At 37.7% G+C, this 26,984-nt stretch overlaps 1 protein-coding gene across 2 annotated transcripts; it reads right to left on the bottom strand.

Moving 5' to 3' along the window:
- Nucleotides 1-447: 447 nt before the first annotated feature.
- Nucleotides 448-26,736, bottom strand: LOC113112496 (uncharacterized protein KIAA1522 homolog). 2 transcript variants are annotated; one of them, XM_026278130.1, is made up of 7 exons: nucleotides 26,470-26,736; nucleotides 16,080-16,328; nucleotides 5,608-5,745; nucleotides 5,433-5,476; nucleotides 5,060-5,201; nucleotides 4,798-4,908; nucleotides 448-4,670 (listed from the first exon to the last, which is right to left on the bottom strand). In XM_026278130.1, exons 2-7 carry the CDS (start codon nucleotides 16,318-16,320, stop codon nucleotides 1,546-1,548), a joined length of 3,801 nt encoding a protein of 1,266 aa, XP_026133915.1. In that variant the 5' UTR covers nucleotides 16,321-16,328; nucleotides 26,470-26,736; the 3' UTR covers nucleotides 448-1,545. The 2 variants fall into 2 exon arrangements, with proteins under 2 accessions (XP_026133915.1, XP_026133914.1); XM_026278129.1 differs by lacking the exon at nucleotides 26,470-26,736 and adding an exon at nucleotides 16,417-16,523.
- Between the last annotated feature and the right edge of the window lie 248 nt (nucleotides 26,737-26,984).

Raw genomic sequence — 26,984 nt, 5'->3', positions numbered from 1 at the left:
GTACGTAAAACAGAACAGGTCCTATATATGAATATCTAATCCCCATTTCCCTGCTGGGGGGAAAAATAACATGGTAGGTAAATGGTAAGTCTACACTGGTCTGACTGTTGTTTGAAGTCCATACTATTAGCTGAATATGTAATGCCTATGACAACAACATTTGCAATACTGACCTGGGTGTTAAAGATGAATCTACCACCATCCTGATATAACAGTTCTTAAGATCCATGTAATTGTAAAGCAGTCAGTGTTCTTTATTTTGAATGAAGTATAATTTTTATATGTTGCAGCATTGGATAAAAAAAAAAATCTAAAACAGTAAAAAAACAAAAAAAACAAAAAAAAAACACAAAGGATCGGAAGTCACCATGAAGCTACTTTAGTAACTTTGTTTTATACTTTTTACTTTCATCATATGAAACACAATGAATAAACTTTTTTATATATTTGTAGTGAATCTGTTGACACAAATATGTAAATAAGACATTTCTCCTTAAGAGATTATAATCAGAGATTGCTGAAATCAAAGGAACAATAAAAAGGCAAGCTTTAGTGCATGAAAAAAAATTAATGTATCAAAAACATTCATTTTCTTTTATTTGTCCTGTCTGTAGACTATAATGTACATGAACTGTGTAAACAAATGGAACTTATGTGTTAAAATAAAAACAGCTAAACCAAAGGTACTGCTTACACAGAGATGATTTTGTTTATGCAGTTTCCTGACTTCTGACCACCTTCTTGGCCCTACCTGCCTACTCACAATGTTGAGAACACAGCTTCGGTTTCATTCATTGGCTCTATCCTTCTGTTTCATTTAGACTTGCTCAGATTCCTTCTCCACATTTCTACATATGGATACTTGGTGTGGGGAATGTCATTACCATTACCTTTAAGGAGTTAGTGTTTTAGTAAAAATAGGCTTAGTTATACTCTGCAATTGGAAAACAGAATAGTCACAACCCCCACCCCAAAATCAGTGGTCTATTCTCCCATCTGTTCTCTGTCTTTTGTTCACCTTCTTTACATTCTTTGCCCTAATTTCCTTTCGTACTGCTCCCATATTCAGGCATTCATTGATAACTGTAAAAATCAAGCATAGAGATTGATTGCTCAACTCTATTATAAACTTAAAACTTCTCTTTTGGTGCGTTCCTGCTATGTTGCCACAGTTATTACAGTGCTACCAGTAGGGAGGAGTTCACTAAACTAGAAGGTAGCATGGCTTCTGTTTAAGTTTGAGGACATATAAATAAAATAAGAATATTTATAATTTCCAAATACCAGTGACATGCATTCCCATGATGAATGAGAATCAGTTACACTAAACCAGTGTACAAAAAGTGCAATATGCCTATCTGTACATAAAGACTTTTTTGGTATATTTAAAAATTGTTTAAGAAGTTTGGGCCTAGGATCTAAAGCCTGGCTTATCTACGAAATAAAGCAAAAACTTGAGGATTATTAAATCATTTGTGCACGTTCATTCACTTCTTTTCTCAGAGTTCTCTGTACTTCCTGTCCGGCAGTTTGTACAGTTTCTGTTTACACATGCTCAGTCTTGGCTACAGATTCGGCCTCTGCAGAGTTCTGAACAACTCTCTCAACCTTAGTGTTGGGTTTCTTAGCAATAGGTGGAGGAACTTTGTTAGCCATCTTGTGTGAGTCAGTAGACTTGTCTAAATCAGAGACAGATGCTAACTCTGCCACCAGAGTTTTCCTTAGGTCACCCTGAACCTCTAAGGATGACGGTGTCTCTATTATGACCTTCTTTGGGCTTTTGGAGAAGACGAAGCTGGCTGTAGATGCAGGGGAGTTTGGTACAGTGGTGCCACTAGCCATGGCTGGGGGAGGAGAGCACAGACCAAAACGCTTGGCTTGATTGTCTTTTGAAGACATAGTGGCAGCCTTTAGACGAATGGCATCCTGGAGACGCATGGAGGGGTTAGCTGGCGAAGAGACTATGGGAGTTGTGGAAGAGACAATAGGCATTGCTGTTTGGGTCTTTGACTGCTCCTCTTCTAGCTTTGGGTGCATTTCAATGGTGCTTAATTGCTTCTCTGAATTATGTGGGGTCTTGTTGGGTTCTTGTGCCTGGTGTTGAGACTTTTGGTCATTGATTGATTGGTCCTTTGGTTCTGTTGTGCTTAGCAGGGTTGCTGGGTCAGGCACTAAATGTTGAATTTGTTCCATGTTGGTTTGGGGTTTGAGTTCTATTTCAGCACAGGGTTGTTTAGTTGCTGGTTCAGTAGGAGCTGGATTGTTACTTGGTTCGGTAGGTGGACATGTAGCTGATGAAACATTTGGCATTTGAGAAATCTTGTTTGATTGAGTTTCTCGTTCAGGTGATCCTTGCTGAATACTTAATACAGTGGTTGCGTTTGTGTTGAGGGACGAAGCTTCAGTTTTTTGCTCTGTGTTGGAAAGAGCTTCCACATCAGGGGGCAATGATGTTATAATCAAAGACCTTCTGATTGGCTTTGGAGGTGCCTCTTGATTGCCACTTGATTTAGGTTTGGGTTGTGATGTTTTATCAGTTTCTACAGCATGGCTCTGATTGGACTTAACTGACCTAAGACGAACCATCTGTAGGAGAGACTGGGTGACCACAGGACCAGAGGTCTCCTCTTTGGCAGGAGAGGGACTGCTTGTCCGTTTCTCTGGTTCTGTTTTCTCTAGTCTGTCCTCCATCTTTACATTTCCAGGTGGAGGAGGAGGGGGAGGAACACTGACTTGTTGAGATTTTAAATCAGTGAGCAGTGGAAGAGGTGGAGGAACGTTGATTTGTTGAGAAGTTTCAGATGATGTTACTAACACTTTGTGTGTTGAAGGTTGGGATTCTTGTGGAGGGGATGGGATTTTCTGTGGTTCAGAAGGTGGTCTTGGTGGAGGTGGAACTTCCTGTGGTGGTGGCAGTGGAATATCTGGAGGTAATTGAGGCAATGTCAGTAGAAACTGTGGCGAAAATGGTGGGGGCGGTGGAGGAAAGTCGATATCATTTTGCACAACGACAGGAGCTGCCGAAGCCGTACCTGCTGGAGGCGCCGGAGGAGGAAACAGAGGAGGTGGTGGGATCCAAGTAGTTAAGTCCTTTATTGCTTTGGCAGCTAGTGTAGGAGTTGAAGGAACAAAGTCTGGAGGGGGTGGAGGAGGTATGGCTTGGCTGTTGTATGGTGTTGGTGGGCAATGTTCTGGGGGAGGTGATGGAGATGGGGCAACACAAGCAAGTGGTGCTATGGATTCAATTTTGCCTTTTATCTCTACTGCCTGCAATAGAGATGCTGCATTTACTCGGTCAGTGTTTGCCAAGGCTACATCTGGTTCATCTACTACTTTAAGACCTCTCTTTTTGGCCCAGCGTGCATAGTTAACAGGTCCGGGTCCACACAGCAGTTCAAAAGTTCGCTGGTTGTGAGCCCAGGTCTCAGGAGGAGGAGCTGGCGGAGCCAGTACTTTGGGATGGGAGGGAATCTCTAACAGAGATCGGAGAGCCATTACAGCTGGGGAGGAACTGTTACTATTAATTAGACTTTTTGACAGAAGGGTGTTCTTAAGTTCAGCAAGCTTACTGGTGCCATTTGTGTATGAATGTGGTGCATCAATGGAAGACACTTGAAGGTTATTGCTGTATATCTTTACTTCAGGTAACATTGTTTTCTTGTCTCTGCTGACTGGCTGTCTCTCCTCTGATGTGATAGTTGTGGGTCCACTGGAGGGAGGTATGTCTATTTTAGGGCTCAACTTGTGAATGGTGGTCTTCGTTTTAGATACAGAAATTACACCTGGGTATGGGGACTCATCGGGAGCGCTGACATCAGCAAAATAGGTTTTACTCTCAGATGCCTTCCAGGCCTGTTTCCCATTGTGTAAAGAGTATGACCTGCTGGGAGGAGCTGGAGGTTTGTTTCCCCTTTTAATCACTGATAGGTTACGTGTGAAAGCAGCAGCAGATCCTTTTTTTCTGCTATCCTCTTCCTCTGTAGAGCCCCCATTCATATTAGTAGTTTTAACATCATTGTTCAGCTTGACTGGTCTATATGTGTTCTCAACCTGACTCCCTCTGCTGGCCACACGGGGAGTGCTACTGCTGGAGATGGTAGAAGAATTGGATACTATTGTTTCTGACGATCCCGAGTGGCTCCACCCAGAGTAGTTTGAGCAGGCTGTGGAACGATGTGAAGAGACTCTGGAGGAAGCACGTGTGGATGCTGGGCTGGCTGACACCAGACTGCTCTTGCTGACGGTTCGGACACTGCTGCGACTTTGGCTCCGACTGATTTCCACAACATCCACAGATGGTGGAAGAACAGCATTTGGAATGATTTTAGACATGTATGTGGCCTGAGGTGAGATGGACATCACCGCACCAGTTTGGTTCTCTGTCCAAGGAACACCTAGAATGCCTGCTCCGGACTTTTCTGGATCTACAGAATGGTTCATGAGCCCTTGAAAGAGGTCATCTTTGGGTTTAGTCAGTGTAAGGAGCTCTGCGTTGGTTTCCTTAACAGTGTACAGGTTCTGCACACCTTGTAGATGGTCTGGTACACTTTCTTGTTCACAGCTGAAAGACACACCATCCACAGTGGAAATTATGGTGGGTATGATCATGTCTCCATTGGACAGCTGACCATCAAGAGCACTGGTGGTGATCCATGCTGCCCTGTCCAAACCTTCAGATATAAAATATGCAAAAATAAAATATACATAAACATGTTTATATTTTTTACATTTTAGTGTGTTCCATTAAAAAAAACTCCAGACATTCTCTGCACTATAGAAGACCGTGGTAAAACATACCCAGTTCTCTCTGGATGTGTCGAGGAATTCCTACAACAGTTCTCACATGTCTCCTACGAGACTTTGTCTTCTCTGCAGTCTTATCTGGCTTCAAGGGTCTGAACGTTGAGGCTGGAGAAAGGAAACAGAAAACAATGTTCCTCTGACAATGCTTATGTGACATGAATGCTTAAATCACTTTATGGATGTATCTTTACTAGGTCAAGATGTTTTCATGAAAAAAATATGATACAATTATATCAATTTATGTATTAACTGTCACCTTGACGTTTGAGTCCTGAGCGTGTTGATCGTGAAGAAATGGATGAGCGCATGGAAACCGAATCAGCTGCTGTGCTCTCAGACTCAAAGCCTCTCAGTTCACTGAAGGCCATGCTGACTTCAGTCTGAGCTGTTACTGTTGACTAAAGAAAACAGCATGGTTAACCTTTCAAATTTATAATCATTTGTCTGCAGTTAAAAAGTAGTCAGTGATACTGCAGTCATGGAGCTGCTTATGTGCACAATTTAAAAACCAGGCTGTCACTGGATGTCACTGTTTTGGTGGGAACATAAATAATCACTCATAACAGGAACTGAAGACTGATTGATGCATGGATTAACACTACAATCATATTACAATCAATAACACTTACGATCATACTTTGGTCATCAGGGTAATCAATCCCATTCCTATCATCTGTAAAATAAAACATCACTCTTAGCCAAATAAAATAAACTGTTGTATGTTGAAGAAATGCATGTGCTTGGATCAGAGCAAAAGAAAGTGTGCAATTTAAACAGATTGATTTGGAGTTTGACTTTTCTCACCCTCTTGCTGCTGCATTTTAAGGCCCTGCTGGGCCTCTGTGTGAAGGTCCAACACATATTTAGGCCGATTACCCTCCGCAAACACATTTTCTTGGAACTCCTGAACAGAAGTAGCACCCACAACTTCCTCTTTAGGGCCTGTAGAGATAAATACAAATAACTGCATTTAATATTTAATATATTTTCAGATGGCAAATCCAGTATGGGATGTTTCAATGTAGAGGGTTTGGATGTTTTAAAAGTACACACACACACACACACACACACAAACACAAGCTTACAAACAAATAAAATAGCAACTTATATCATCTGATCTAAGGAAGGTCAGTTTCAGTAACAACTATAGCTAATGCAAAATCAATTACCATGTTAAATGTATAAAAGACCATGCTCAAATTAACCATGTGTCCTGATTCAACCAGCTGACTCACTCATTGTTTTCCAGTCATTTGGGTCTTCTGAAGCATTTTTTGAATGGTTTCATACTATTTCTATCCATTGCATCTCCTGATAGAAATGCTATGTTTGTGATTTACTGTACTACCATAACCACACAATTATTTACCAGACAAAATACTGATAACAACATTTGCAGAACAAAAACAGAAAAATTGTTAAAAACAATACTTTTCACAAACTCATCATTCAGCCTTTAAATGTATACACAACTTTACATGATTGATAACGCAAATTGAAAATTACAAATTAAGAACATATGCATAAGACAGCTACTGTAAAAAGTTTCTTAGTCAATTTAACCAAAATGTGACTTATAACAAAATCTGACAAAGACTTTCTTTTGTTTTAAAGATGGACAGAAGAGAACAGTCATTTTGAATTAGCAAGAACATAATTTCTGCATTACCAAAGGAGTTTAAAGTGATTACATCCTCCATTTGATGGCACACTCTTTAGTAAAAACTAATTTTAGAGTGAAAAGCTTCACTAACTAATGAACATTATTTAGAAAGCTTTAGTAAAGCTTACAGAGGGAATACAAAAGCTATATCAACAGTGTAACTGCAGAAAATAAAGGAAGTTATAGATTATGTACTGTTCTTAAGGTTCTAGGTTGTAGTAAACAGACTATTCACTTAATATGAATATAAAGATAAATCATGTGAATATGAAAATAAAATGCTTAAAGCTTGGAATAAAAGTACTTCTGTCATTTTGGACTACATTTAAGACACAATTACAGTGCACCACTAGATGGAGTAGGAGAACAAAGGAACTGTTAGGTCACAGGTGTGCTTAAAGGGGTTAGTTCACCCAAAAATGACAATTTGATGTTTATCCATTCTCTTCCAATATATGACTGACAGACTGCAACGATTTGAGTTCAAAATCTTTGTTTGTGTTCTACTGAAGAAACGAAGTCACCTACATCTTTGATGCCCAGGGGGTAAGCCGATAAACATCACATTTTCGTTTTTGGGTGAACTATCCCTTGGGTGAACTATAAATTGTTGCTCAACCTGGAGAACAAAAGACAAGTTTTCCTTGTCATAAACTCAGTAAAACAACAAACAGCATTTATTAATCCTTGCAGAGAGTTGAGTAACAGTTCCACATTTGACACACATTCTGACACTTCACACTTTCCTATTTATTATTGTACTTAAATTATTCATTACTAGTTGATCTCTGGTCGGCGAGGACTGCAGCAGGAATGCTTAAATCCAACCTCAGCCCATCTCAATCTCAATGCACCTCCAAACCAGGTCAGACATGCCATTCACCACAGAAAGCCCTGCCCACTCATTTATCCCATGTGACTGACCTACCTCATTCATTAATCACAGCAAGAGAAGACAACCAGTAAGAGCTACAATGATATTTACAACTTTTTTCAGATGGGAATTAATTAATTCACAACTACAAAGTTAAAGAACCAAATAAATGAAGAAAAGAATGAACAAAACAAAAATGAAAGAGTGTTAGAAAGAGGTTATAACTTATCTGACCATTGATATTTCTGAGCCTTGGTTGAGTACTTTGTTTGTCTCACTAGTGATATGTGCATTTCTAGACAGTCTTAGACACAGACAGCCAAACCACAGATAAAATGTCCCTAGCAATGGTTTTATACAATTAAAATAGTTGAACAACCACAGAGGTCATGTGCACAAAACTGTGTTGATTGCTAAAGGTTGTATAATCTGGACCATGACCTGATCATCTTTGAATGTATTCTCAGTAGTTCAGAGACTTTCTAAAAACTCTGATAACCTTCTGAGGAAGCCAGAGAAAGCAGCACAGAATGAGAAAGATTGGGCATGCCTGGACCTGCCGAGGGCAGATGTCAGAACAGCTGCAAGGAGTCTCAAACAGGATAAAACTCAACACACAGCTTTACCTTTATCATCAAACTAAACCTGATGTTTTATGGTGGTTGTGTCTTTCTTTTAAAAAGCAGAAACCCTTAAAAATAAAACAACAGAAAAACATCAGCTTATCTCAGGTTTTGAAAAAACAAAGCAAAAAACCTGACTTTATCACAAAGAGAGATTTTATCCTGGCGCCTGATGCTGCTGTCCTTCAGAGTAGATTGAATAAAGGTTATTAAACATTTAATTATTAAAGTCGATTCATAGGTGAAGAGACTGAGAAGCAAGAGAAAGAAAGAGGAACACAATGTGCTAAAATGAACGATAGAGATAAGCAATGTAAACACAGTGTAGTTCTCATTACTGGCAGCCAGATCCACAGGCAATGTGTGTCCTGCCAGGAGCTCGGGACTGCCCTGCCCTGACTGTGTTGAATTTGGGCAGTAGGGGGCATCACATTGTAGCTGCTTTCATGTCATACAAAAAGAATGCTTTTGTTTTCAATTTATAAAGTCACCAGCTTTCTCACATCAATGTATATACATATTGTATATAAATATATATAATACATATTTTTTAATTTTAAATATAACATTATATACACTTATAATATATTAATATAGTAATTTAAAAGATCATGTATGTATGTATGTGTGTATTATATATATATATATATATATATATATATATATATATATATATATATATATATATATATAAATAAATTACTATAAATATCTTAAATTACTATATTAATATTCATATTTTTTATGTTTTATTATGTTAGAATTAATGCTTTATTATTTATTTAGCATGAAAATAATTATGTTGGAAGAAATCTTCAGCAATAGTATATAAACAAAATAGGTATCTATCGATAGGTATCGATTTTGGATGATTTTCAGCAAATGGTAAGGAAAGGCCTACCACACCTGTATCACATAACTGTAACGTAATTTTTGCAGTAGTATTTCATCAGTTAAACGCACCCAGAGGAGTTACAATCGCTGCATAAATCAATCAATAATAGAATGCATTCAGGACCATTCTGTTTGATTAAGATTATTGTAGAGTTCTTAAACATCATTTTGGTGGCAGGCTTTGCTCTGAATAGTTCAGATTCGGAGCCGTCCACAAGCAAACCTCACTGAGGCCTGAAACCCCTAAAAGCCTATGCAATACCAGAATATTTTGTAAGCAACAGATGTAAAATCCCATGCAGAAGTGTTGCAGGTCTGTAAATTAGACTGGACAAGATTAAGCAGCGATTAGCTGATAGATGATTTCCATGGAGAAGACGCTCATGCTCAGATGCTCATGCCTGTGTAAGGAGTTGGGGACGGAGAAGGGTAAGCACATGTTTGTGCAACAGACTAAAACAAGTGGGATTACAGAATTTACATATCTTATTTAATTGTAAAGGGAGGAATTACAATCATCTGAGCCATGGTCTGCCTGAACTACATTGGAGTTCCATTCATGGTAAGCCTTTGTTTTTTGTTTGTTGTTGTTTCAAACTTGTAGATATGCTGTTATTTGCAAATGCTACTGCTTATGTTAACTTTTAATATATGGTTTTATCCTGTTTAAAGCTTTAATACAGAACAGTAACTGCACAGGCACATGTTTAATGCTTCTCATTGCTGTGTGAAAATAAGTGTATAATTGTAACAGCTCTTTGCTGGAGCTTGTCTGATTAAGAGAGAGAGAAAAAGAGAGAGATGCAGATCAGGGGGATGTGAGGCAAAGTATTAAGAACCGCTGCTTTAGATTAATTTTGAAACTTGTGAATCCATTAAAATCATTAGAAAGCAGAATCGTGATTCATTTATGAATATATTTTTACGTGCACCCCTAGCTTTCTCTTCCTCTTCTCTAAAGCAGCGCAGTATGGCCTTGTGGCGAGTGGGGCGGGGCCGAGAGGCGTGGGAACGAGGAGTGAGGCCAGGTGTAGTGATTGGAGATGAGCTACACCTGCGCCCCACCGCCGGTCTTGAGTCCCACGTAGGAGATGGAAGGATATAAAACTGGAGTGACGACCGTGAAGGACGAGAGAGGACCAGGCCTGGGACATTATTTTAGGTGTTTGCTTTTATTTGTGCGCGTCAGTCGCAAAACCGGAGGAGCCGTCGCCGTCCATCGGGCGGCGGAGGAGTGTCGCGCCGTCCGCCGAGGGCCGTCCAGTGCCACCGCCAGGCACCGCGGAGGAGATCACCCAGCTGTTGGAGGGCCGAGCAGCAGTGCGTCTGGGAACCGGATTATTTTTTTTTTTTTTTCTCTCTCCCCTCTCTCGTCCTTGTCGCTCCTCCTTCCATCTCCTTTTCTCTCGCCTCGTCTGTCCTACCCCCAGGTTCCTGCAGGTCCCCGTGAGCGGTCCCCCCCGGAGGGAAGGGGGGGGGGGGGGGAGTAGAGCGCAGTCTCGAGGGTACCCCCCCTGGCCTGCGAGGGGCGATGGGGGTATGTGGCGAGTGGGGCGGGGCCGAGAGGCGTGGGAACGAGGAGTGAGGCCAGGTGTAGTGATTGGAGATGAGCTACACCTGCGCCCCACCGCCGGTTTTGAGTCCCACGTAGGAGATGGAAGTATATAAAACTGGAGCGACGACCGTGAAGGGCGAGAGAGGACCAGGCCTGGGACATTATTTTATGTTTTGGCTTTTATTTGTGCGCACCAGTCGTCCGTGAGGGGCTGGTGCGCCGTTTTGTATTTATTTATGAATTATTAAAATTCTTTTTGATTGTGCGCCGGTTCCCGCCTCCTTCTTCCCGATGAGTATGGAGTGAATATTGTTACAGGCCTCAAAACCTTTGCTACCTTTTCCCAAGAGCAGGGTTTAACTGGGTTTGTGATGTCACAAACCCGGGAAGTAAATTGTTGTAGTCCCTACCAGCCATTTTTATAGGCATTAAACTGCCTGCATTTTAAAAGATGATATCTCTGTTTAAATTGAACTTTCAGCTTCGTAACTTTGCCAATACGGTTTATGCTCAAACAGCAACATTACACACTTATGTTAAAAAAAAGTCAAATGGCAATGAACCACCCCTTTAAGAGAGTATCTGTGGGAACATTTACATTTTGAAGCTGTCGAGCAAGTGTCTGGTGCCAAACTAGAAACAAGTGCCTGTGCGACAGACTTTGAGATGATAAAAAAGGTGTCTGTGACAAACTAGTGACTGAAAGCTGAATTAATGCATCTGTCCATCAGAACGGACTAAACGTTTGTCTGTGTAACAGACCAGTGCATTTCTGTGCGACAGAACGAAAGCTGACAACGTGTTCTGTGCGACAGAACCAAAGTCTGATTTAGCGCATGTTATGTTCAATGAAACTGAAAGCTGATTTGACACGTGACAGAACTCAAGCTGTTTTAGCACATCTCTGTATGACAAGACTGATGCTGACTAAGCTCATATTTGTGCAACAGACTAAGGCAAGTGTGAGAAAGGATGAAAATATACATCTTATTCAATTACTGGAAGGAGTTTAAAATCAGCTGAGCGTGATTGATTGACTACATTTGAGTTCAATTCGTCACTCGAACTATATTTCTGGCTAACAAAATTAAATATTTTGATAAAACTTCCTCCTTCAGTTGATATCAAAAACACAAAGCCGCAGCCATGCATTAAAGTCAACTGGTTGAGCTCTGTGTGCGCATGTATTCGATACTTTCATTTTTTGTAATTTTTTTTTATATTTATTTGTATTTGATAAACAAAACTTGGTTTTAATTGCTTGGTGAAAACTATAACAGCTGTGGGTCACTTGCACCATGCAAATTATTAATCTAATTCTGAAATGTCTTTCTGAAAATTCTCTTTTGCCTTAAAAGAGGTTAAATCAGGTTCTAACATGTGCTTATACAATGAAAGCACACACAACTGAGGATAGGAAACTGCCAGTCTATGATGCAATTAATATAAATTTTTTTTTAGATCAGTTTAAATTCAGACCAGGTGCAAAGGAAAAGGCAAGCTGAAACAGCTTTGAAATCACCACTTTACAACCCAATGCTTGAAGGGGCAACATGCGCATACCAGACTAAATATGGATGTTAGACATATTCAAAAAAATTATGACTTAAAAACATTTTTGGAAGAAAGAGCAATGGTAAAAGTCACTCTGAATCAGTCCAGTTCTGGCATAGAGCTGGGTTCTGTTCACAAGAACTGAAAAAGCTGAATGATGCTAAGCAGAAAACCAGTTTCCCAACTTTACACCCGTTCGTTGTATCTGAATCTTCAGGGCAAAGGTCAGGAAGGTATGGAATTCTGCACAAACGCCCACACGTAACAATAAACAAATGCACACATAAAATCTCTGTCTGTCTTCAGGTCTCAAATGTTCACAGGGACAGTGTTCAAAAAGGTGTTGAGGAATGACTGGCATTTCTCATGATGAGTTGAATAGAAAGGTCAGGATTGTGGGTAACCCTTGGCAAGCGCGTAACTTCCAGCAGGAGATGTCAAAAACATTGGAAATAGCTGTGTGTGTGTGTGTGTGTGTGTATGTGTGTCAATGGAACATTTCATGGGAAACGGGTTTAAGGTAACAGTTCTTTGTTCAGAGTGAACTAGCAACTTCCCACAGGAAGTTTTGACATTGCAAGGTCTGGGATACAGGATACAAAACACAATATTACTGTATGTGTGTGTTCTCCGTAGCTGTGACCCTCTTATTAGTGGCGCTTCCTAAAGTAAGCATTACTATTCCAATCGCTCATATTTAGGGCATGAACAAGCCCTAAATAATAGGTTAAATGTTGCTGTAACGTGGGCTGGTTTTTGGTGCCCAAATCTTTTCAAAGCGTAAAATATCCTCAGAACCACTAAAATACGATGTGTAGTTTCTTTCTTTAGGCACTAAAATGTAAAGATTATGCAGTTGTTAACTTAAGGAGCTATTTCTACCTGATCTGAACATTAAAATTACTTCTACTGTAGTCTGGTTGATTTAGTCAAATTTAATATATAATATTTAAACTTAGTGTAGAACAGTAATTCATGAGTTTGTGGTCAGGAAGATGAAAAAAAACCCCTTTTAATAGAAATTAATACTTTTATTCAGCAAGGACGGATTTAATTGATAAAATAAGTAAATACAATGATGTTACAAAGGTTCTAAAAGTTATTAGTTAAAATATTATAATTTGATATAAAATACAAATTTCTATGCTTAAAATTATGCTTTGACATCACAGGATTAAATTTGAATTCAAGTATAATAAAATATAAAACAGTTATTTAAAACTGTAATAGTATTTCACCATATTACGGTTTACATTTTTAATCAAACAAATGCAGATTTTTTCCAAATACAAAAATAAAGTACAGATACCAAACGGTTAAAAAGTAGTCTATATTATAATAGTAATACAAATATTTATGGTGCACGTTTTTATTATTGTAAACCAATAGTTATTTAGTTAGTGCGTCAAAAGCATAAATAAATGATAACATAAAAAAAAAAATCTAACTGGTCACAAGAAAACAAGGTGCAATTTACCCAGACAAACTAATCTAATCAATTCGCTTACTGAGACTGAACGTCATCTCCATATGGGAGCAGCATAGATAATCCTATCACGTTTCAAAACACACAGTAAGATTTTGTTTTTAACGTTACAATTCTTAAAATCAACACAGAGGATCATTCACAAGGACCCAGACTGATCACATCACACAGTCGAAACAGATGATAAAACACTACATAAACCGCATTTTAAAACATCATAGATGCTCTACAAAAGCAAAGCAAGCTCCAAAAGGTAAGAATATTGTCCCTACTATTAGCCCAATTCTAAAGCAGTTCTGCATGTGTCCTTTACTGAGAAGACAATTCCATAATTCCCAAAAATAAACTCAGTAATGAATGAAAAGAATTTATAAATCTTAAAAAATAAAACACAGAAATAAGAGTTTTAGAGTATCATGCCTTAAGTTTAGCAATATTCCACATCAAACAGTACTGAAATCAACTGTGAGTCACATTCTCCAATGCGTAATACTAATTGTGTCATGATGGTCTGCACACTGCCTATTTAATTTCAGCATAATTTCAGCAGTGCACCCTCAGAACAATTACATAAAAGAAGTAACATTTTTGTGGTTATGCACCATATCGTTCATTATTACATGGCTTTGTGGAATACTTGATTCTGATTGGTCAGTCACAACATTCCGAGGTATGTTATCCTTCGATAACAAGCAATAAAAACTAATAACACAGGATACTCCGGGTAACTGCAGTCAGCGCTGTACTCTTGCTAGGAACATTTTCATTTTGTGGAAGCTTTGCGTTTAGTTAGCTAATAAAATATTTAAACTCAATTCAGTATATTATGTGTACAGTTATTTAATTATGCCATCCTGGTATCGCAGACTTTAAGATTTTTTATACATCTTAAATCAATATAGTTTAATCGCCTTAATTATTTGTGGTGAAATGTAATAAGTGGTTTGACTGCACCATTTCCCTTAAATATCCGTCCAGTTGGAACTTGCTGCTTGCTCGTAACTGCTGTCTCAACAGAAGCCTTGCGTTCAAATATTTCAACTTAAAGATCCTGATCACCCTGTCAGGGGTCATTCTGAGATAACAACCGGCTGGATGTACATTATCTTTTACTTAAGAAAGCTGCAATCTGTTCGGTCAGCCTGGCATGTGTGTGTGTGTGTGTGTGTGTGTGTGTGTGTGTTTGTGTGGATTCATGCTCCAGTAAATCGGTGGGGTATGGTCTCACTGCTATTACCTCCCATATGGAACCTTTGCATTCATCTTCTGCTTAGCACATAAAGCACACACAGACAAACAAAAATAAAACATAAACAAGGCATAATTCACATCCATTCAATAAACACTTAACACTCGTACACACAATGAGAGTACTTAAAATTTGGCCTCTGCTTAAGGTCACTTTATCTTTGTGGCATGTTGAAATTCCAGCCCGGAAAACTCATGCCTTTGCGATAAAGCAAATATTTTCTAGACTTCTTTTCGCTCACATATACCCAATAATATATAGGTATTTGAGAGACATATCTCAAGAAGGTTAAGGGTCATTTGATGTGTCAGCCTTCCCTTCTAGGGTCCAACAGACAATAAACAGAAATGAATAATTAGGAGTGAAATTATCAAAACCACTAGAAAAAATATATTCTTATAAAGATATTCTTTAAAAAAAAAAAGATATGAAAGATATTATTATTATTAAAGCTGCTTAATGTTGCATTTAAAAACAAAATGCTGGAGAACAATGAACACCAGTTACCCAAACTAATGACTTCTTCTAGATTGTAAAGGGATTACTCTACTAATTACACTGTCTGAACTGAAATGACTGAATGTCTGCACACATTACCCACTACTGAAATAATTTCTAAAACATATACCCTATGTTTACTAGTTGGGGTAATACAAAGACAGATAACAAAATGTTAAATATCATATACATTTTAAACACTATTTAAATAAAAAAAAACTATATATCTCTATATATCTAATATCTCCCACTTTCAGTTCGGTAGTTAGGTTAGATTTTATCAAACAAAATGGTTGAGAGATATTTTCCACCTGGGCATAACTAACATTTTACTGCAATGTTCTTATTTACAAATGTCAAAAAATAAAAGTAATAAGTATTTTCATAAACCTCTCGTTCTAACCACTACTGTGCATATCGATTAACGCTAGCTAACCCAAACAGTAGAGCATGGCTCTAGCAGAGCCAAGGTTACAGGTTTGATTCCCAGGGAATGCATGAACTGATCAAATGTATATAGTTAGAATGCAATACAAGTCACTCTAGATAAAAGAGTCTGTCAAATACATTAATTTAAACATACACTTATAGATTTGTGCTGATGCCGTTGCTTGCTTCCTACATTCATTTCAAACACACACCGGGCACAACATACCTTTCCTTAGCCAAGCTGCACTTCCCCTTTCTTTCTTTAATTTCCCTGAGACTCATCTGCTTACAGAACCAGTTTATGTTATAACTGATGTGAAACTAGTTAACATAAAAACAAGTCTTTCAAGCAAGAAAAAAAAAAGAGAGAGAAACAGGCCCACCAGCAAACAAAAACCATTGCATCATTGTAGAACGATGGACATCTGAAGTACGTTATCAAAAGTATTACCTGTTGTAAGTGTAGATTTTGGTAGTTCTACAGGTGATCCAGCGATGAGCAAGTCTCCATGAATCTCTGTACCACGTTGGCGGGTTTTCCTACGCTGGCTCTTCAACCACTTGAAGGCACGGCTGAAGGATCCTGCCTTTCTCCTGCCCCGTTTGCCCCTGCCGCCCTGCCACTCCTCATTGAACACCTGCAGCATATCTGGGGGAATCAGATCCCCTACAGACTCACGGCCAGATGACATTGCGCAGCCTGCCACAAAAACAGAAATAGTTCACATGAGTCATTGTTTTGTAAAGCTTGTTTTTGTCAAGGCTGTAAATTCCCTGGAATTGCTCACTAGTATTCATGCCCTTCAAAACAAATCAACGGTCATCTGTAGACATCTCCTCATACAAAAGGCAGATAATGATTTCATTCAGAATCATGAAACACTCAAATGCTGCAACTATATTGGAAAAGCTATGTGGCAATGCTGGAAATTCAACTTTAGACCTCAGTAATGCAGAATGCAGTTCTGAGAAACTGACCTTTCGCCGGGAGTTTGATTGACAGGCTATCTGACCAAACATATTGCAAAAACTACCATTTTGACCGACAAACAAACCAGACAGGAGAGTAGATTAACATTGGGGGACAAAATGGTGTGCACTGAAATCATTTGTGATTAAAATAAGAAACCTCATGATGTTTATTTAGGTTTATTTCTTGCTATTAATAGGAAAGACTAAGAGATAAATGGTTCACGTGCCGCTCGATCTGTCATGAGACATTAAAGAGCCACAAAACAGTATTTATTGTTTGAATTTCTTTAAAATAATTGTCAAAATTAGAAAGCAAAGACTATTACATACCAAAAGTAACCTGCTCTGTCTTGTCTGTCGACGCATGGTAGGTTTCCTCTTTGCTCTGCGATGTAACTAAGGGGGGGGGGGGGGTGGGTCTTTGCAAAGGGTAAATTACCTGATCACTATTTTTCAATTGAATCCAACTATACATTTTTATTTTGCAAGAAAATAACCGATTGTTTTGCTAGATAAGAACCTTATTCCTCGGCTGGTATCGTGTAGAGCACTTTGAAGCTGCATGGACACTTTGATTTGGACCTTCAGACTACTGGCCACCATTAAAGTCCATTATACAGAGAAAAATCCAGGAACGTTTTCCTCAAAAACCTTCGTTTCTTTGCAACTGAAGACAGACACGGACATCTTGGATGACTGGGTTAAGTAAACTATTACAGCACACTATTACATTTATAGATATGATTCTTAGTGTGAAAGGGCCAATTAGTATAAATAGGACATACTATAAGTATTTTAAAAACGGTTTATTTTGAAAATGTCTTACTTAGGAAACCAAATACTGCTAACTGTGTCCCATATGACATCCTGCTTTAAAAAGGAAATGATCCTTGTCCTAAAGAGGTCTCAAACACAGAACAGAAGTGGAATTGTTACTGACATCTGTGGTCAGCATAGATCAGGGTATGACCCTAATAATGTACACCGTACACCCAAAATTGCACTGGAGTCTCATTCCAGACCCTCTAGTCATGGACTGCACCCTTACACACACAGATAGTAATACACACCCTCACACAGCACACACATTCATGATGTGTAAAACATTTAAGGCATTATATAATATTGAATATACACACAGCAGATGTATTTATCAAGGGAAGTCATTTTACTCAATTAATGGAAAAACACAAACATTCACAAAAAGCAGAACGTCACATGAATGCACAAGGCATAAAATAAACAGCAACTTAAAAATGTATGCTGTTTAACATAAACCGAGCTCCTTAAAAAAAAGCAGGATGCTAAAAAGAGAGAGGGATGATGGAGAAATAGAAAAGAAGAAAATGTACAGCGACACACTAACACAAGGGTATAAATCTGGAAACTGGAGTGGATTTCACGTGTGAGAGTGAGACTGAGAGCAAGACTTTCTCACGTGGCTGCAGAGCTCTGTTTATCAGGTCAACGGACCAATCAGAGTGCAGCATTCTGACTCACTCGGTCACCATGGAAATGTCCAAAAACAAACAGAGCAGAACCAGCATGCAGCGGTGCCATAGACTTTATCCACTCTTCATTGTAATTATATCAGTTTGATCCAGGATCAGCTTTATAAACACTGACTCACATGTTCTTTGCAAGCTGCAAATCATTCATTTACATTCAGTTACGTCACATTAGTTATTATAATATACATGTTAGGAACTTATTCGCATGACATCACAGGTCTGTTTTGTTTGGATGTTCTTCCTGTGGTCTAATCCTCACATACACACTTGCAGACAATTACTGTACACACTCCTATACTAAAACTTTCACAGATCTGAGAAAAATGCACTGCTATCCCAACAGGCGTGTCTGTTTGTCAAAAAGTTTTTGTGGTATTTTCCAGCTTAAGTCAGTTCACTGATTTTTCAGGGATGTCATTATCCAGTTCTACTCTCTTCCAAAACTGTCTGTGCAATCAGTCAAGCATCCCCAACTAAGCCAAAGGTAACAATGGCAAGGAACCAAAACTCCATCAATGACTGAAATGAAGAAATCCTTGGGAGAAACCAGGCTCAGTTGGGGGGCCAGTTTTCCCCTGGTCAGAGAAAACCAGCATGGTGTGGTTCAATTCAAAAATCAAAACTAAAAATTAGAAGATAAGTTCTTTCTGTTTGTTTATCACACTGGAAATGGAACGTTGTGTGCACTGCATCCTGGGATACAGTATTGCACTAGTATTTTAGCAGTGCTTTATCATCATACTGCTGCAGTGTATACTGTGCACAGATGGTATACTAAATATGCCAAAATGTAAGATGCAATGTGATCAGACAGTTTTGCTTTCATTTCAAGTGTGATGATGAACCAGTAGTAATATCAGATTTAAAATCTTTTTCCTTTACTCCGTAGTAGCTACATTTACAAGATAAACCTGATCTCCGAACAACAATTTAACATGCAGCATATGTCATGTGACAACAATATATCGTACTAATGTTTGAAACATTGCACATTTGCACATTTTTGAATATTAAAAAAAATAAAATAAATAAAAAGTCTCTTATGCTCACCAAGGCATTTATTTGACCAAAAATACAGTTAAAAAAAGCAATTTTGTGAAAAATTATTACAATTTAAACAAACATTGTCTGTTTTAATATATTTCAAAATATGATTTATTCCTTTGATGCCAAAGTAAAACTTTTTAGCATTATTAGTCCAGTGTTCGGTGTCACATGATCCTCCAGAAATCATTCTAATATGCTCATATGGTGATCATTATTCTTTTTATCATTGATGAAAACAGTTGTGCTGCTTAATATTTTTGTGGAATTTTTATTCAGTGTTCTTTGATTAACATTTAAAAAAAACACCATTTATAATATTTGATGCATTCTTGCTAAATAAATAAATAAATAAATATATATATATATATATATATATATATATATATATATATATATATATATATATATATATTAAATCTTATTGACTCCAAACCTAGACTAGCAGCTACACTCTCTAACTCAGTGTGAGGTGTGTGTGCAAGAGATCTTGTGCAAGACACCTGGCTTATCATCTCTGCTGTAGTGTGTGCAGGTGTGCAAAGCAGGAGAGGGTGTGTGTTCATGTGGGTTACAGGAAAAGGAGGTAAATCTGGAAGATAAAATACCTGAGGTGTATTAACCAGGAAAGCTGTGGTCACATGAACAGACACATGCAGAATTTAACCATGCTTGCCTTATATAGAGTTTGATTCTACTATTTTCATGGCACGATGTTCACCAGGTGGATGGTACAGACTGGCATTCTCTCTGTCTCTCTCTCTCTCACACACACACAGTGCACAGGGGTTTTCCAGTCAAAGAAATGAGACATTCACTCATGAGATACGCATCTTGAGATGGTTACACATAAGACATTATGTGCACAACTATATGCAGCATCACAACTGTGTTAGACAGGAGCAGTTCGCAGAATGTTGTAAAAGCATTTAGGAAATGCCTTTCTTTCTAAGCCCCAAACCTAAGGAATTCAGGGTTAAGGAACTTAATTCCTCCCTATAGGTGCTGAGGGTCATTGCAGTGCTTCTGGTAAACGAAGAAGGAAAGTGCTGATAGCCGTCATGCTAACTGCACATTATATCCCCATGGGAGTGTCTTTTTCCTCACAGCTACCATTACAGTGCATTAACACACAACAACACAGACTGACACAAAACACATGAATCTGAGAAGACCGCCCGAGGTATGTTTTTATATCAGATATCCATGTGACATGAAAGAAATCCAGCGGATTTCATCGTCTTGTGACGATGAAATAACAATCACTATTTCATTTCCAAACTTCAGAGATGTGCACTGACATTCGTATCACATTTCAGTCTGATTTCATCTGCACAAAACACTGACGTATAGATGTGATCTGTGCTTTTGTTCAGTGTTGTGTGTGTGTGTGCACGTGTGTTCTAGGGATTTGCAGCAGCTTGTTGAGAGCAGGAGTAACATTCCTAAACAACTGCTAATTGTATAATTCCTGTGGGTTCCTCCTCCAGTTCCACCTCTCCTTCCATCATTGTCTTTTTTCTCTCATCCCGTTTTTTCCTCGATGCTTCTTTGATGAGATTACTAATGTATGGGTCTTAATAGAGCTGCTACAGGCATAAAAATTTAATTAATGTTTTATGCCTACATTTGATACAAAAATGTAAATACACAATAGAATTTCTGAGAGAAAAAAAAGATTCTATTTTAAGAAAAATTTGAATAAATTAAGTTTTTTATGCATTTAAATAATTAGACATACTAAAACAGGATTAGGTAACAATAAAACATATGAAGAAAAAATTAAACATTTCATAGGACCCTAAACATTTTGTTAAACTTGTAATAAATTGTTGTGAAAATGTATAAGTGTTATGATTTTTATTAATTAGACATGCTTTTAGATTAATACAATTAAATGTAAGCATTAAAAAAAGGAGTTGAGAAAAATTAAAACAGAAATAAAAAATGGAATCCAGAAAGATAAAAACGGAAAAAAACAGAATTGTGAAAAAAATAAAATGGATTCCATAGAGCCCTACTTAATGTGTCATCATCCTAAAATCAAGAGTTGTCTCATGGTGTCATCATCATAAAATCAAGAACTCTCTCATGGTATCATCTTCTAACAATTCAGAACTGTTTCACTATATTACAGATGCATCTCAAAAAGTTGTGGAAGAAAAATTTGGTTATTTTAGTAACTCAAATTGTGAAATTCGTGTATTAAATTAATTCAATGTATACAGACTGAAGTAGTTTAAGTCTATGGTTCTTTTTATTGTGATGATTTTGGCTCACATTTAACAAAAACCAACCAATTCAACAAATTAGAATATGGTGACATGCCAATCAGCTAATCAACTCAAAACACCTGCAAAGGTTTCCTGAGCCTTCAAAATGATCTTTCAGTTTGGTTCAATAGGCTACGCAATCACGGGGAAGACTGCTGATCTGACAGTTGTCCAGAAGACAATCACTGACACCCTTCACAAGCAGGGTAAGCCACGAACATTAACTACAAAAGAAGCTGGCTGTTCACAGAGTGCTGTATCTAAGCATGTTGACAGAAAGTTTAGTGGAAGGAAAACGTGTGTAAGAACGTGTGTTTTTTTGGTCATTCTGAAATGCCTGAGGGAAGTCTGTCATCATAGCATTTCTTTATAATTACAATGTCTTACATGACTGCGTTCTCAAACAGCAGGCATCCACGTCTAAAAGCAATGACCACATTTATTGTGTTACGTCTGTGCTCTTTGAAGTGCAAGTTATTTATTAAACATGAAATTATTATATTTAGTGACTACTTCTAGTTTTCTTAGAGATATTTAGTGCCAGTTTATCAGAAAATTATGATTTTACTGTATTTGACTCATTGGATAGAAATGGTGCTTTATTGGCAAATGTTTTATGCAATGTTCTTGTTTTGTGCATAAGTCAAATTAGCATTTTTGGATGGAAGCATAATGACCGTATCATCTTCATAAAACCAAGAAATGTCTCAATGTATCATCTTCTTACAATCCAGAACCGACTTGCATTATCTTAAAAGAAATCAGAACTGTTTCACTGTATTATCTTTATAAATCAAGAACCGTCTCACCGTGTCATGTTGATTGCTGATGTAATCCAAATAAGTTTCACTTTCATTATGTTTTACTAAACTATTCACATACACTAATTAGGAGTGTCTCGCACTCAATTAGTCCCGCAGGTATCAGGGCTGATGAAATAATGATTAAGCGTCAGATTAGCCTGTTTCATCAAGAGTTTCAGATCAAAACTTCTCAAACTCTGTACATATATAATCTTCCACAAACACACACATCAAAGTTATAAAATCTTGATGTAATCAGCTGCAGGGTGGCAATACACTGGCTCAAGTTCTGTGGTCTAAGCAGAAGGTTTACTAAGGGTTACTTTACAATCCATGATGTCCCTGCGCAAAATCAGACAATTGTCAGTCACTTTACCTCACATCAGCCAAAGAAAACCAGTTTTAATTCCGTCTGAATAAAGCAACATTTGCAAGCATGGGAAAATGATCATCAACACTGCCTAAAAGAGACTGCTCTCTCTCTCTCTATTTTGAATTAAAGGTGCAATTACAGTAAGTGATTTCAAGTTTTGCTGACAGACAGAGTTTCTTATTCAAGCACTGACTTTTTCTTGACAGGTACAATTTCTCAGGACACTTGTTTTAGTGAAATACCTTTAAGAATTCAACTGGGACAGTATGGCATTAGTAATATCAAGTTGGGTTTGTATTTGCTTAGAGCGGTTTTCTGTCCTGTGGTGGCATATTTCCAACTGAAACAGGACTGAAATCCCTTAAAAAAAAATAAAGAGCCACTACAGGATTTAGTTAAAGGGATAGTTCACACAAAAATGAAAATGTTATGTTTATATTTATACCCTCAAGGCATCCAAGATGTAGGTGACTTTGTTTCTTCAGTAGAACACAAACAAAGATTTTGAACTCAAACCGTTGCAGTCTATCAATCTTATAATGTAAATGGATGGGAATCACGGCTAAAACATACAATAAACAGAAAACCCACACACAAAACCAAATTAAACCCTGTAAGTGCGTAAGCTGCGCATCACCTGCTAATAGAGTGTGAGCATTTTTGCCACTTTATTTGCTTTGAACGATTGCACAAACCCTCATATGCGTTCAAATGCAAGTAATTTAGGTCTTAAGGGAATGTAAACAGTTGTGAGAGAAAGAGCATATGTAACAGTATATTAGATCCATACTTCAGTCTTAAAGGGGAACCTGTTCAATATTCGTCCTCTCTGCCATTCATGAAAATCTCTCACTGCTCTTGCCTTAATCACTTTTAGTAACTAGAGTAAGAAGAAAATAAATAAATAAATAATGTTAATGATTATGTGTATGTATATATAGATAGATGGCTATAACTTACACAGTGAAGACTAATTCATTTACACAATGTATTTCTTATTTATTGTAGTTTTTGTCCTATTGCTTGTAATTAGTTTCTTGTTCTTATTTCATCACTGACTGTTTATGTATCTCCAGAGATATTGATATTGGTGACAAGGATTATGAAAATTCTATGGTATCAAATCTTAATTTAATACAAAAAAACCTTATTAAAAGAAAAAATAACTAGATCAAGATATATACTGCTATGATATAAAATTTCTCATATCATGATATAATGATATTATGTTTTTAGGGGTGGGTGTTATGACAAAAATCTTATGAGGTCTTTAATGGGAATGCCAAGCTAACATTAATATTCTTGACATGTTGACAACACTCAGATTACCACTGGCACAAATTTCCTAAACGACTCGTCTTCATGACAACAGGCTCTGACCTCACCACGTGTTCAAATATGTGCATCTGATACACATCAAAACAGTGTGAGTAATAGATTCAGATCATGCAAAAGCAAATCAGCCATGAAAAAACAGTCCATAACTTTATTTCCTACAGTTAGGCAGTGGAGAACACCCACACACACACACACACACCTCCTGCTTCTGCACACACTTGCGCAACTGATCTGGAATCTCTACAGAAACAAGCCCCAGCATGGCAGCCGCACAGCGACACACCCAACATCAACAATGCCTACAATCACCTTTCTTTCTCTCTCACTCTCCCTCAAGTCACCATGATCAACAACATACTAGCTAAGACCAGAAGTCTCTGTCTCGCTCCACCTCCTCCAAACCCCTGCAGGTCTCTTATCTTTTTCAGGTTAATGATCAAACCTACTCAAGGTGAAGCTTTTTGAGATACACGTGTAAAGGGAACTCACAAACTGCAGAAATATGCATGACCAGAACCGTTACAGAATTTCCTATAAAATTCATTATTTAAAAATAAAAAATGTAATGTGGTGTAACCCACAAGTTAAAAGTAATAAAATATCTTTCTTACAACGTGAACATACTTGAGTGTCAATTATTATTTTGTTTTAAAAGGTTTTCAATGTAAAATCAAAACCAACAAAAATGATATCAGTAAGTTTTCATAGAGTTACTTGATTTGACCTTAGCTAACGCTTTGCCTTATATATATATATATATATAGTGCTTTGCAAATGTATTCATACCCCTTCATTTTGTTCACATTTTGTTTTGTCTAGGTCTAACTGCTGATAATGCATATCAGAGCAAAAAAACAAGCACTGAGGTCAAAAGAACTGCCTATAGAGCTCAGAAACAGGTTTGCGTCAAGCCACACATCTGTGACACAAATGTGGCTTCATTGAAGGGGCACAGCATGTAGTCTCTGTTACCCTTACTGGAAAAAGTTTGAAACAACCAGGGGTGCATTTCCCAAAACCATAGTTGCTAACTAAGTCAGCAACTCTGTTGGTTGCAATGCAATTTCCCATTGCCAACCAACTAAGTTGCTAACAGGTTAGCAATTATGGTTTTGGGAAACGCACCCCAGGTCTGTTCCTAGAACTGGCCTCCTGGCCAAACTGAGCAACTGATGGAGAAGGGATTTGTTTAGTGTGGTGACCAAGAACCTGAGAGTCACTCTAGTTGAGCTCCATGATCATATGTGGAGATAGAAGAAATCTACAGATGGACAAACATCACTCCAACACTCCACCGATCCAGTCTTTATGCTGGTGTTGCCAAATTCAATCCTCTCCTCAGTTAAGACGCATGAAAACACGATTGGAATTTACAAAAAAGCACCAAAAAAGGACCCTCAGACTCTGAGAAATAAGATTATCTGGTCTGATGAACCTCAATTCTAAGCATCATGTTTAAAAGAAACCAGCTCTGCTCATCACCTGCAGAGAACCATCCCAAAAGTAAAGTGAGCTGATAGCAGCCTCAAGCTTTGGGCTGTTTTTCAGTGTATAGAGATATAGAGATATAGAGATATAGAGTATATAAAATATAGAGATAGCCTTGATGAAAACCCAGTCTAGAGCATTCAGAAGCTCAGACTGGGCAGAAGGTTGACCTTCCAGCAGGACAGTGACCCTAAGCACACAGCAAGAGTGGCTTATAGACAACTCTGTGAATGTCCTTGAGTGGCCCAGCCACAGCCTGAGCTTGAATCCATTCAAATATTTCTGGAGAAACCTGAAAATGTGCCCCCATCCAACCTGGCAGAGCTTGAGAGGATGAGGAGGATGGCAGATAATTGCACAATGCTGATGAGCAAAGCTTGTTGCATCAATGCATCAAACATAAAAAAAAAACTTGAGACTGTAAAACTGCTTCATATTTAGTTAATGCAATGGACCTATTTCAGTTTTTTATTTTTAATAAATTTATGAAGTTGTGACTATTCTGTTTTTGCTTTGTCATTATGGTGTATGGAGTGTAGACTGAAAAAAAAGTAATTTAAAGTATTTTATATTAAGGCAGCAACATAATAGAATGTAAAAAATATATATTATTATAATTTTTATTGGAAGAATGTTTATAAAAAAAATAAATAAATAAAAATAATTGTAATTTTAGACAAGTCCCACAGACATATTAGAATTACATAAAATTCTGAATGTATATTGTTTTGTGAATTGAAATATATATATATAAATTAGATCTTAAGAAATACTACGCTGACTTTAAGAATTAGAAATATATGGGGTTAGTAAATGAAAACTAGCAAAGAAGTGAAAGAGAGACCAAGACACACATACTACTGAAAGTAAAACCAAAATATAAGGGCGCCCACATTTTAATGATTAAACAAACGCTGGAGCTAACTAAGAGTATGTCTAAAAACTATACTCCATTTTAATTCTAACTTTAGTTCTGACTTTGCATTATAATAATTACACAAGTTTAATGTCACGTTGGCAGACTTGGGAGGGCTTTTACCTGTAACTTCGGGATCCCTCAGTTTCTTTGCTCGGTGCTATAAAATCCTTTACATCGGACGGTCCATGTTAATCTGGTCTGGAAAGTTGAGGTGAGGCATATCCACAGTATTCGGGGTTTTTTTTTTTTTTAGGAAACTCTTGTTCCTTAGAGAGCAGCCAGTCTTGAACAGTCCTTGCAGACTGTGCTCGCCTCTGGCATGAGATACTCTTCTCTGCTTACTCTTCAAGAGGCTCCAGGTGAGAATTAAAAGGGAGTTTCTAAACGCTCTCAGGTCCTTGACCGCTCATTGGCGCCATTCCGCGGTCATATAATAAACACACACACACTTCCTGTAGACGTGATTACGTAACAGACTGATTAAAGGGCGTGATTGATTTCATTGTATAATGTATAGATGTATTGCAATGGAGATGCTTAGTCATACAGGACTCAGTTTTATGAATTAAATAAAATGTAAATTCAATTAATATCATTAAAGAATCATTAGAAACGTTTTTTAATTAAATAATTAA

The sequence above is a fragment of the Carassius auratus genome, chromosome 13 (assembly GCF_003368295.1).
Source record: "Carassius auratus strain Wakin chromosome 13, ASM336829v1, whole genome shotgun sequence".
NCBI classification, from domain to species: domain Eukaryota; kingdom Metazoa; phylum Chordata; class Actinopteri; order Cypriniformes; family Cyprinidae; genus Carassius; species Carassius auratus.
This window is presented reverse-complemented; position numbering and strand designations above follow the sequence as displayed.

Coding starts and splice junctions, on each gene's coding strand:
- LOC113112496 (XM_026278129.1), bottom strand. Junction 4,909..5,059: donor CTCAGGACTCAAACGTCAAG/GTGACAGTTAAT, acceptor TCCTTTCTCCAG/CCTCAACGTTCAGACCCTTG. Junction 4,671..4,797: donor ACACATCCAGAGAGAACTGG/GTATGTTTTACC, acceptor TTATATCTGAAG/GTTTGGACAGGGCAGCATGG.